General features: G+C 40.6%; 1 protein-coding gene across 2 annotated transcripts in view; it reads left to right on the top strand.

Annotated features, from left to right (window-relative positions):
- LOC139737171 (rho guanine nucleotide exchange factor 7-like) overlaps positions 1 to 12,906 on the top strand; it is a 79,183-nt gene that overhangs the window by 51,033 nt on the left and 15,244 nt on the right. The window contains exons 7-14 of one of the 2 annotated variants that reach the window (XM_071647850.1): positions 1,138 to 1,260; positions 2,824 to 2,962; positions 3,735 to 3,794; positions 6,012 to 6,092; positions 8,468 to 8,614; positions 9,015 to 9,257; positions 10,973 to 11,207; positions 12,002 to 12,142. In XM_071647850.1, coding sequence (XP_071503951.1) covers positions 1,138 to 1,260; positions 2,824 to 2,962; positions 3,735 to 3,794; positions 6,012 to 6,092; positions 8,468 to 8,614; positions 9,015 to 9,257; positions 10,973 to 11,207; positions 12,002 to 12,142 — 1,169 coding nt within the window. Of the gene's footprint in view, positions 1 to 1,137; positions 1,261 to 2,823; positions 2,963 to 3,734; positions 3,795 to 6,011; positions 6,093 to 8,464; positions 8,615 to 9,014; positions 9,258 to 10,972; positions 11,208 to 12,001; positions 12,143 to 12,906 lie in introns of both variants that reach the window. The other variant, XM_071647849.1, reaches the window with a different exon arrangement.

Genomic DNA, 12,906 nt, shown 5'->3' with positions numbered 1-12,906 from the left:
CGCTTAGCTCGCGTTTAGTTACAAAATATTTATGGGTTTGCATCGGCGAGCAGCTTGTCTTGTGGTTCTTGTAGAGCTGTTGCAGTGGAATCGCATGATTACAGCATTTTTGGAGGAATCGTCTTCTGACAGCGATAAGAGATGTGGCATTTTATTCTTGTGATTAACGGAGCAGCATTTGAGTGAACTCAGACTTTTTGCTTGGACCTACTAGTGCTTTGCTGTGAATATCTGATCATGCTGCGCTCACTGTCGCGTTCCAAAAAGCGGGCTGTTGCAAGTTTCAGGCAGAGGTAAAGATACGATGAGGTGTTTGCTGTTGGTACAAGGTATATTTTGACGTCTACTGGGTTGCCGAAGAAGATGTCATGTTGGCATACAGAGCATTAAGCTGAGTTTCAGCTCACTGACAGTTTCTCCCATTTTTCCCCCTCGAGGAAGGCCTGTGTGTTGCTTTCAGGAGCTTCTTAGATGACTGTAAGGCACATCATTACTAAAGTCACCAACTGGTGCACATGTACAAATATGAAATCAAGCATTTTACTTCTTGCTTTGTACCAGTGATACGCCAGGGTATTTGGATATCAGGAGCCTGTTTCACTATTAAAGCTCTAAAATCAATCAGTTTTAGTTCAATTGGAACTGTTCTTATGGACGCTGTTTGGATCAGTCAGTCCTCAGAAGTTTGGAACTGCTTCACCAGGACATTTGGGAACAATACATGTATCTTGTGCCCACCTTGCCATATTCTAGACTACATCTCGAATGTATACATTGTATGTATCCTTCCCATCTAGATCTGATCTGAATGTGTCCAGGTTCACTGTATGGCTTGATATATGTCCCATGTTTAAATAGTGAAACAGGGCCCTGATGTTGCATTCAATTCGTCTGTGGAGCGGGCCTGCCTGTAACAAGTGTGTGGCTGTTCACCTTATGATGCCTGGATACCTGGGCCCTGTTTCATAAAGAGTCATGGTAAATGTCATGGTGACGACAAGAATCCAGCTTCCTGATTGGCTGCTGCTATGGGAAGTTACTATTCTTGCAAGACTCAACTATGTTAAAATCTTTTATGAATTAAAAGGGCTCTGGTGTTCACTTGCTTGGATTTCTCTTCTGCTTTGCCCCCCACAGATTGGAAGGGAAGCACAGACGGATAGGGTCGTGCTTCATGAAAGTCTCAACTCAGTATCGGTCGCTCTACTCCACGTACTGCGCCAACCATCCGAAAGCCGTGGCAGTATTAACAGAACACAGGTAGGGCTGCCCGAAACATTGTTTCCATTCCATTCGTAGTCCAAGCCTGTCGGGTCTGTAATGACCACTCGAGTGGACCAACTGAAGTGACCACTACACAGACAGTTTCTCCACATTAAATGTTCTTTGTAATACAGTTTTAGCTAATGATAGCCCCACTCTCCCCCCAAAACAATTAATAGATCCATTAATGGCAATATGCTGGATACTAATTTGCGATTAAAAACCACAGTAGTTTCAATTTTACAGCCTTTCATTCCACACTTGATAAATTTCTTGTTTATTTTGTGATCATATCCTTATTCCAGTAGGAAATATATCTGTAACCATTTGTCTATATATATCTAGCAATCTATCAAGTGATAATTACAGATGATAAACATCACTTTTCAGATGGAAAAATTTTTCAGATGGAAAAAGGTAGAAAGTTTTGTGAATGTGCTGCTGATATACAAATGATGCACAGGATAGAGTGCGTTAGTGGAGGCGTATAGTGCACTCGAGGGTATTTACAATTGTGAAACATGCACGAGGCGAAGCCGAGTGCATGTGCATGTTGCACTACATTGTAAATACCCGAGAGTGAGCTATACGCCTCCACTAACGCCACAAAATAATCCTTTGCATCATTTGTTTGATAAAATGGGTCGAAAATTCGAAAACTAACAGCATTTTTCAGCATTTTTCACGTACCTTTGTGGGTCAAGACGTCCGAAGATGTTCGTCCCAAACATTTACGCACGTTGCACTCGGAAATCCCGCACATATAAGTATTATGGGGGTTGGGTTTCCGGACACTTAAGTTCCCGCATGAAAACTTACTTATTTTACATAGAATATGCACCCTTTACCTTAAAGACTTGATATAGACTCCTCATATAGGCCTACTAGACAACATACTCTGAAAACGGCGTGAGAATTAACCTGCTAAATCGTTGGATTTGCCCTTCAAAGTGACTCCATGTACGTGTCCGGTCCCACAACGCTTGGTCTACTGTACACTGTACGTTTGATATGTACGCCACACATGTTATGCACAAGGGATCAAGGCCGGCCGGCCGGCAGTCCGAACTAGAAGTTGTTTACAGGATTGACAGCGCGTATGCATGCAATTCAAAGGAGCCGCCGCGCGCACAGACGATCGGCAATAGGATTTAACACGCAGTGCAATGGGACTGAGTAACCAAAGCACACGTGACTCATTTCAGCGCTTCCTATTGGCTACATTCTTGAACCCATTTTATAATACTGGTTATATGTACATTGCATTTTAGGCAGCAACAGATATGTTTATTCACTGATGAGGAGTTCAGCTAACTTTTATATGCACATTTGCGCATAAAAATCCACTTCAGAAACAAGTGATTGGATTGTGGCAGTGCTTAAACCCGGTCGCAATGAGATTATGGTATACAAAAGCAGTGACACTTTAAAATGGTGGTCCCAAGAAGATTAATTCATGTAGAGTAATTGTAGTAGAGCTAGTATCAGTGCTTTGCACATGTGCTTTCAAATTGGTTTTTCACTCTACCACCCCCCACCCTAACCCCTTCCTCCTACCAGTGATGAGCTGAGCAGGTACATGGAGGGCAAAGGTGCCCCCACGCCGGGCATCATGTTCCTCACCACGGGTCTCAGCAGCCCCTTCCGCAAGCTTGAAAAGTACACAGCGGTCCTGAAGGAGCTGGAAAGGCATCTACCGGTAAGCCAGGATGTCGGGTTTCCCTCTCTGTAAGGGCCTCCCCACCCCCCCCCCTCCCCACAAAGAAAAAAAAAGGAAAAATTGTATTGGTATTAAATACCACAATAATTTATTGGCACTGTTCTCATTTGGGAAATCTTACTTTGATAGATGCAGTGGTAGGTTCTTTCATATCTCCAACAAGAAACGACACGAAGTGTGTCAGATCATGTGAAATATACACCTCTTTACGATCGATGGTATTTCATGACTCAATTCACATTCAAATATCGCATGCCTGTTTCTTGCAAAGTTTGTATTACCACCCTAAATGCCACAGTATTTCAGGACGTATTTCGTTGTGTATTTGCGTCATTACAAAATACTCCGCAAAACATCAAGGTATTTCACAGTCAGTGTGAATGCACCTATATGCTACTGCCCCAAGTGGGCAGATTAAGTGTTGCAAATGTGCACGTACTGTATATGTTGCGAGGTGAGGTTTTTATTTTAGCAAATTCCGCGAGTCACGTGCTATTCCCAGATTTAAACAATGCAAATAAAATATAAAGTCAGATCCAGACATGAATGCAAAGAGCATGCATACATTTCTATGTTCATTATTGTACCTTACGATCGTGAATTTAACCACTTTTAAAATTGTTTAAAAAAGTTTGATTCGCAAAAATTCAACTCACGTAGTATATGGCGTTTCCAGCATACTGCTCTCCCTCTCTCTCTTCATCTTAATACTCTTTAGTATGTTTCTGTCTTTTTTTTTCTCTGGTTTCAGGCCGGCCATCCAGACAAGATTGACATGTCAACGGCCATCTCCGTCTACAAAGAAATTGCTGTAAGTGCTGCACAGAATGCTATGTGCGTGCATTTTCCTTGTATGTGTTCATGAACATAAGTATAAATGTGTGTTTGTGTGTGTGTGTGTGTGTCCTTGTTTTGTATGCATGTATGTCAGTATGTATGTTCACATTTAATGTATTTGTGCATGATCGTACGGATGAATGTGTGTGTGCGTGTATGCATGTATATCAGTATGTGTGTTCTTATTTGTGTATGTGTGCACAGACTATGTACATATATCTGTTAATATGTACAATGTACGTATGTAGTCATGTTTGTGTGTATAAATGTTAAAGCATGTTTCTCTTGTCCACAGCAGTGCTGTATCTAAAGAGAGTCTTTACAACTGCTAAATTTGACACCATGTTGTTGCTCAAGGTATTACCCATTAGAGGGTTAGCGTTTACACTCAGACATCATAATGTAAGCAAACAAAATAAAGGGTAGTTAAGTGAATGGGCTCTGCATGTGAGTGCAGTTTAGTAACGACATGGCTCCACAAAGATCACAGGACGAGTTTTGACCAATCACAGGCTTCAAAACGCATAAGCTGAAAACTGAGTTGGCCAGACTCTCTTTACATACGGTACTGGTCCACACACCGTATGCCTTATTCCATATTCCATTGTTTGTTCCCTTGTCCCAACTATTTTTCTAACCTTTTGTTTACTTTGTTTTGGTTTTGTCTTTGTCTGTGTTACATAATCTACATTTTTCGGTCTTCCTAGGTGATCGATGTGAAATCAGGGATCACCTTCAGTTTCTGTTTAAATTCTTCATCATTTTGTCATGTGTGTGTGGTTTTTCTTTTATTTCATTTTATATAATTTGGAACTCGTAGCTGGCTATGTTTCAGCTGGGGAGGTCACCAAACTGTGTTTGTGGCGTATATAATTCACTCTTGGTGATCTGGTGTAATTTATGTGGTTTCATAAGATGGTATTTTATCTCCTTCATATTTGATAGTTTAGCACTCCGCTGCTAGGAATGATGTTGACTCAGATTACAATGGGCTAATTGATCACGGTCAATTGGTACTTCATGTCACCAATTCAAAAACAGAGATAGAGAAGAAGAAATGCTAGAAGGACATGACACGATTTCAGGAGGAAGAAAGAAAGTTGTGCATCGATACGAAAGCACATTTGAAATATTGGGTGCAATATTTCATGCAGCTGTATGATATGACGATGCAGAAAGGGCGTGAACATTCATATATTGTTTTGACTTTCTGTCTGGTTATCACGTGACATTGAGCAGACTGTTCTACCTTCCCTGTATTTCTGAGAATACAGACTTGGCAAGCGCCGTTGGCCATGCACTTGTGCGGTTGCATGATGGCATCTGGCATTCAGTTCCATCCTGTCTCTTCGCTTCCTGTCATCAATATTTGTCTGACCTTCCTCTCTCACTCTCTTTTCTCTCTTTTCTCTGCATTTTTCATGTTCTTCTCTATTTCCCTTCACAATTTGCTCTTTCTCCCCCCCCCCCATATATTTTTCACCCCATACCATCATTTTAAAATATCATCTTCTTCTCCACCTCCTGTTTTTTATTTCTTTCAGTTTTTTTGTTAGTCCCTTTTATCAAACCACATACTCTTATTTTAAACTATTATCTCCTTGTCTCTTTTCCATCTTTTTCTTTTTCTTTATTCCTTGCATCTCTTTTTTTTCATCCCTTTTATCTTTGCTTCCAATGTGTATATGGTTGTGAATTTGCATTTATATATGAATATATTTGTTGATTCATATAGGCCCCTTTTTGACCAATTTGTGCAAAGATGTGCGCATGTCTAATTATCTGTCATTGTATTTTACCAAACATTGAGATTTGTTTCGTGATGAAATTTCTGTTTTCTCCACACCATTTTATTGTTTCTCAGCTCTCTGTCTGTCTGTCTGTCTGTCTTTCTCTCCTTCCTTTCTTTCCCCCTCCTCCCCTTTTCTCTCTTGCTATCTCTTTAATGCATAATGTATATATTGTGAGATATGAGAAAGGAAGGAGAAATTGGTGCATAGCTTTGACATCATTATTCCTCTCAATGTTCCTCCTTTTCAGAATAGTGTAAGAGTTGAAAAATATCTATATATATATTCTATATTCCATATATTTTATATTATGCATTATACATTATATATTTATATGATATATGATTATTTGTCACTTTATTCTCACTGTATCTCCCTCACTCCTTTCCCCTCTCCTACAGACACATTGCCAAATGATGAGAAAGAGGAAGGAGATCGAGCTAGACATCATGACAGGACCGATCCAGGGCTGGGAAGGCGAGGTGAGCATGACTCAAGGCTCCTCAATCAGTTTGTCCTCCCCCCCCCCCCCACCATCCTCCTCCTCCTCCCTCTCCTCCCTCTTCTCCCCCGAGAGCGAAAAGACAATGGATGAGACGCGGACAAAGAACCGTGATGCCACGTAGTCAATAATCCCATTCCGCAGTGACATTCTCGTTTGTGGGGAAACAAGATGCAGGACTGTCAAAAAAGAGAACGAGAGAGAGGGAGAGAGTGTCTGACAACTGAACTTGAACAAGATTTTGTGAAGTAGAAAATCCTCTGACATTAAAAAAAACAGGTTGTTGACAAAGTCTGTTCCCCCCAAATTCTTGGTATCGCCAATAGCTAGGTGCCGTGCGCAGAGCAGCGTTTTAGATGCATTATGGGATAGCTCAGGGGACAAACTTGCCCTGGTTTTGGCTGCACATGCACTCAGACCACGCTCTGTCCTTATCCAGGGGTATTTTTTGTTGAAGATTTCTTCACTTTCCATCATGTGACCAGCACATTGAAGCCTAGCAGTAGTGAACCATGACTCTAGTGACCGCAAATCAGTAAAATTTAGAAACTTTCAACTCTTTTGAGCTGAATTATAGCCAAGAAAAAAAAGGAGTAACAACGGAAAAGTAGACAAATAACTCCATTGACTCGTATGGGAACTGTGACACGCGCGAGACAACCGGAAGCAAACAATGGCACTGAGGAATCCCACAGTGCATCTGTGACAGGGCTCTTCAGCGTGCGCAAAAGTTTTCATGTTTATTTCTTCATGTTTAACCCCCTCCTTTCGAGATTCTTCAAGTCGCCATATAGTTTGCACAAGATTTGACAGGCTCCTGCAGGTAACAGGCTAAGGCTTGGTCTTCTGGAGCATTGAGGCTTCACTAGCAAGATCCTACAATCTGTGAAATTTGTTTTTCACACATACCCCTGATATATATCATATCAGTGCTTCTTGAGCTTTGAACACTCTTATGAGCAAAAAACTTGTCAGTCTTTTTGTTGTACACCTGCAGTGTTTACATACACTTGATACCATCACATAGTGACAACACAACATGTTTACATTGATTTTAAATGTTCACATGTTGAGAGGAATTTCAGACTTTGTGTCTTCATATATGCAAAGAATTTGCTTACATCTTTGCCTTGGCTCAATATTAAATGACAAAGAACTTTGCTCACTGAGTTGAGCAACATTGTTGAAATTGATTAAAAAAGATACCTCCAGGGGCACAACAACTTTTAAAAAATTCTCCTGCCATTATCACAATATTTTCTGGGGATTACCAAACTTATTTTGCTGAGTAAACAGTTTCTTCTGCCACACAGTAGTTACGAGTAGTATTTTCATTGAAGTCCCTGATACGAGAACAACAATTTGATGGCCCGTACCATCCATTTGGTTTTCATTATCACGTTAAAATGGTTGCAGTTGATCATCTGAAAAATCATAAGAGTGTATTGCAACCACCTTCTCCCCCTAAAAAGGGTCAATAGAAGTGGGTAGGGGAATGTTATAATCAAAGAATATATTCAAAAACATATAATAAAAAACAAAGTCATGTCAAGTCAAGTTGACAAGGGTATTCAAGAAAAGAGAAACATTTCACAAGAGGGTAGTCATGAATATCATGCACATCATGATACCAAGCTCATTTCAGACTGAGCTTTAAGTTTGAAAAATGAGAGTAGTACAGTTTTGTAATATTCTGAGCCATAACACTCATTGTTGGGTTCATCACAAATGAAGATTAAAAAAAAAAAATGCTTGCATGTACAACAATAGATCCAACCCTGCTCTTGCATGTTGTGCATTTTTGCCATGATCTTGATGTTAATGACAAAAAAGGAGAACATTTTGGGAGGAAGACCCTACTCCTGCTACAAAAAAAAATTACAACGGGGCCCTTCGCAATGATATCTTTAAAAATATTGCATCAATCTAAATTCAAATTCAGGGTATGAAACTATAACTCCTTGCCCACATCTTACAGAAAACACTGTTTGATTTGCTTGAGTGGTCAAAGAGAAATACAGGATTTTGTAGAGGATGTCGGGAATCTCTTCCCTCCAAGTTCTGTCTATTATTCACACACAAGATCATCAAAGTGCTAAACTTGGAAGAATCAGCCTCATGACATGCTTTACAACAATCCACATTTCTCTGTGACCGCTTAACCAAATCGAATGGGGTTTTCTGCAAAATAGAGCTAAAATGTTATATCTTAAGACCCTGAAGTAGCATTTAAAAGAATTGATCATATCGGGTGTTATCAATGCGAAAATCTGATTGTAATTTTTTTGGGGACATACTGTATAGATAGATAGAGAGAGAGAGATGTTCATATAAGTGTCCTTATTTTACCAGCAGGAGATTCAAGTACTGGGGGAGGTTCACGAGATGATTCAGGGCACGGTGATGGTGGAGGGGACCAAGAGTGAGCGCTTCTTCCTCGTCTTCCACCAATACCTGGTCATCCTCTCACCCACGTCGGGGATGAACGGCTTCATCTTCCTGGTAAGATGTCTAGGCTGGTAGAAGTTTCATCAAAAGTTGGACCAAGAAGAAAGTTATCGAATTTTAATGTTTCATATGTTTTCAGTGAAGAGTGATGTTTGTAGCAACCGCACATATTTGTTAGAAGAAGCAACTTTTTTCATCACCTCACGTCTTTCTTTTTTTTTTTACACACAAGGTTATTATAATAATCATGGTTTTTGTCAATAATATAGTAACTGCAACTCTTTTCTTCCTTCAAGTCATCATTGCTTTTTGTTGCAAAAGATACATTTTTTTTCTTCTTTTTAGTTTCATACCTGGTGGGGAAGTTTTATGCTTACAAGTGTGTGTGGCATGTACTGTTTTTGATTTATTAAATCTTCTTACTCTCTTTCTCTCTTTCACTGTCTCTCTGTAGGGAAAGCATCCTGTCACATCGGTGAAATTGAGCCGGTTGCCAGATACGGAGAAGGAGCAGGGAGCATTTGAGGTCAGTGCCCCCGGCTTGGAGAAGACGAAGGTCCTCTGTCAGTCGGTGAAGGACAGGGAGCAGCTCTTTGACGCCATCGAGATGGCGCCCTCGCGGGCGGCCCAGAAGATGCCGACGCCCATCCCATCCCCGGCCCAGTGCTCCTCCCCACCGCCCATCCCAGCTCCGCAGGTGAGGATTTGTTTACCATGACACACACTTGGTGTATTACAATGTATGTCTTCAAATGCATTAAATTATATGTTTGTGTTTGGCCGGAGGTCCGTTGTTATAGTAAGGTGAAAATCAGGTAGTGAAATAAAACAAAGACAAATACAAGAGGATACAAAAGACGAGACTTCATGTCAATCCCTGGAAAACTTGACTTCTGTTCTGTATAGTGTTATATTGCTGTTCGTCATCCAGCCATTTTCTCTGTCTACGCACATTACTGCTTAACTTTCAGACTAACGAGTTGTGGCATAGACATATTTTCCTATCTTTTTCTCTTCAGAGTTCATGCAAGTGTCTTTCTGTTTCTTAGTCCATTTATTCATCCATCCATCTTTCCATTTCTCCATCCATTCATCCATTTATCAATCTGTCTTGGAGCTGCCAAATCTGCCCGATCCTTCAGTAGGCTTCTGAATAATCATCTATATCTTTGTGTCCTTAAAATGGAATATAAGGACCTCCCTGATGTGGGGAATGTTATTATCTATAAATGCAATGCCTAAATATCTCTCAAATTGCTTCTCTCTCATTTTATTCATATATTATTTTGACCTCCTAGATTTTGTGTGAATCATTAGAGCTTTTCTTTCTATCTACATGTATCTATCTGTCTGTCTGTCTATTTATTCATCTATTTATCTATCTATCTGTCTATCTATCTATCTGCCTACATATATTTTCTATGCATTGTATCATCTGCCATTGTATAGGGAAGCTAGGAGGAAGTCCAGGTCATGCCTCCTGTTGATCCACTCTCTATGCAAATTGACCAAAGTTAATGACAAGCCATCCAAAACGTAGTCTTACAAACGGTCCAAAGATGACACCACACTCCAAAAAGTCAATCCACAAGTCAATCCATGCACGTCCTCTCTACTCAACCTGCAGCCGATTTCTTGAGTCTTTTTCCTCTTTTTTTTGAAAGATTCAATATCAGGTCACGTACTCCCAGCTTTGCTGTGAGTCACACAATGTAATGCCAAACAGGAAAAGGGGGGAATGTTCGTGGCAAGCCGCCCTAGTCTGCAGAGAGACACCCCAGAAAAAAAAAAAAATTATAAAGAAAGGAGATAAAATGATGTTAGAACTGTATTCCAACTTTTGCACGTGCAACACCCTAACTCCAGAACTCTTTACCCCTCATTCTTAAAGTCAGAAAACTGCTTGCAGGTGCCCGGCACCAAATTTCTTAACCCCACCCCGGTCTCTTCATCTCTCTAAGGCAGACATGCACTATGTACAGAGTGTTTGAGCCAAAGTGTGGTGTACGTTGAGCATCTCTCATTTTGCCTTCATAATGAATTTATTGATTAATCCTGATGTACTTTCATATTTCTATTCTTTCTTGGCCTTGATGAGCACCCATTAATTGAGAAATATGAGCATGACTATCTTTTGTCAGTTTGAAACTTTCAGTTTCGAATGTTTGTTATAACATTTTCTCATTGACCAGCTTCAAGGGATATACAAATAAGGAAATGAAGAAACTACAATTATGCAGCCTTACTTTCAGTTATAGTGTGTCGATAAGATTAAACATGTCAGAGCAAAATATTTAATGTGAGGATACCTCTCTTATTCATTTAAAGGTATTTATCTCATATGATTTTTCCTTTTTTTTAAAAACTGCAATTCCTTTCTCACCTTGCTCCCATCTGCCCCTTCGTAACCAGGCAACGGGCAAAGCAGCCCAACCAGACACTAACCACATCACCAGTAGTAGCCCCATCCTGCAAGGGGCGCGGGACCTCAGCTCGCCCGTTCCCATGGTGATGCGACACGGCAACGTCATCACCTGCCTCCGGCCGGCCCCACCCGTCAACCCCGTGACCATTTGGGCGCGCAAGGAGGGGAGCGGCAAGAGTCCCAAGGGCAAGCGACGCATGCTGCAAACGAGCAAGAAGAAAGGTCAGTCCCACCTATAGGTATTTGTGTCAGGACTAGGCATCTACTTCCACACCACATGTTATTCACATGTAGACTTCTTAAGTCGAGGAGTCTTTGTAAAAGTGTATTTGTCCTTCTTGCATTCATTTATTTGACCAAGAGTCAATCCTCATGATGGAGAAAAGATAGTTATAGATGTCCAGCGTATTTTCATCGGACAGGTCTGTAAATATTGATACTCACTGAAGACAAACAAGCTAACCTCAGAACCACTATTTGAAAGTACCAGTGACTTGATGTACAATCTGGTAACCAAGACAGCTATATCAATCTGTTCGTTAGTTTGTTCTTGCATGAATCGGATGTTAAAAGCTGCTCTCGTATCTTCCAAAGAAATGCAATTTCTGCTCTCACTCTGTGTTTGATTGCATGTATCTTTTCTGAAATTCTGCCTTCAATGGTATTGATATTAAAGGCATTGCATGTATCTTTTCTGAAATTCTGCCCTCAATGGTATTGATATTAAAGGCAAATTAGATCAGGATATCAAGAGGAAAATCTGCCAGATCTAGTAATGACGTTATTAAAGACTGGGTTAACAGTATTGAAAATCATCAAATTTGTTGGTTTTTTGTTCAACTGAATGAAAAATCCAAGGCAATACTTACCCCAGCAATAAATTATGTTTTCCATATTCCTTCTCATTCCCTCCTTACTTCTCCCCCCTTCCCCTCCTTCTTCCCTTCCCCCTCCCCCTCCCCCCTCCCCCCTCCCCCCCCCCCCTCGATGTTACGTGCATCGTTGCGGATGAGCAGACAAGAGTAAGAATGACAAAGGCGTCGACTCGGCCATCATCCAGAAGCTGGACAGCCAAGTACTTGAAGAGGACAACCGGATACTGAAGGTCATCGAAGCCTACTGCACCAGCGCCGGTACCCGCAATGCGTCCAATTCCGGTAGGTGTCTCTCCATCTCTTTCCCATCCCCATCCCAAGCCCCCCTCTTACAACACTTTCACTCGGGGTGTTCCATCCGTGGTGATGCAACCAGAAAACAAGCTGGGATGTGCAAGTCTAAAGGCCTATTTACACCGAGCAGGTTAACGGCAACGGTCCGGTTTTTTACTTTGGTGCGCCAAAAGGAATCATGTCTGGTTCTGTTAAAAAAAAAAAAAAAAAAAAATCAGTTATTTGGTACAAAATCACCCACAATGTTATTTCTATGTTAAAATCAAAAGCAACAAAATCACCAGTTGAAGATTAATTTTGTAACAAAATTGTTAGCGGGGAAGCAATATTTTCACTGAAACAGACATGGTTCCTTTTTGGGCACCATAGCAAAAAACCTTACCGTTGCCGTTACCGTGCTCAGTGTAAACGGGCCTTCAGGCTGCTTGCAAAGTGGGATCTCATTTACTCCTGAAAAGAAAACAGCTGGTATGCAAGCCTACACGTGTTTAAGAAGGGTGGTTTTCATTGGATGGGAAATGCACATGCTAGGATACAAGCTTGGGATGGTTTGCAAGGAGTGTGGTTTACTTCCATAGCAGAGTTTCATTTAATTTGATCAGAAAACAGCTGGATGCAAGCCTAGATATGCCTGCTAAAAAAAAGATAAAAATAAATAAATAAACAAAAAATGAACAAAAACAACAACAAAAATAAACAAATAGAAAGAAAAGGGTATCACTTATTTTGAACAGAAAATGGTGTTGATGTAT

This window comes from Diadema antillarum, unplaced genomic scaffold (genome assembly GCF_040938485.1).
Source record: "Diadema antillarum isolate AM-2024a unplaced genomic scaffold, OU_Dant_1.0 seq00000684_RagTag, whole genome shotgun sequence".
NCBI lineage: Eukaryota > Metazoa > Echinodermata > Echinoidea > Diadematoida > Diadematidae > Diadema > Diadema antillarum.
The sequence above is the reverse complement of the archived record's forward strand: the minus strand, read 5'-3'. Positions and strand labels throughout refer to the sequence as shown.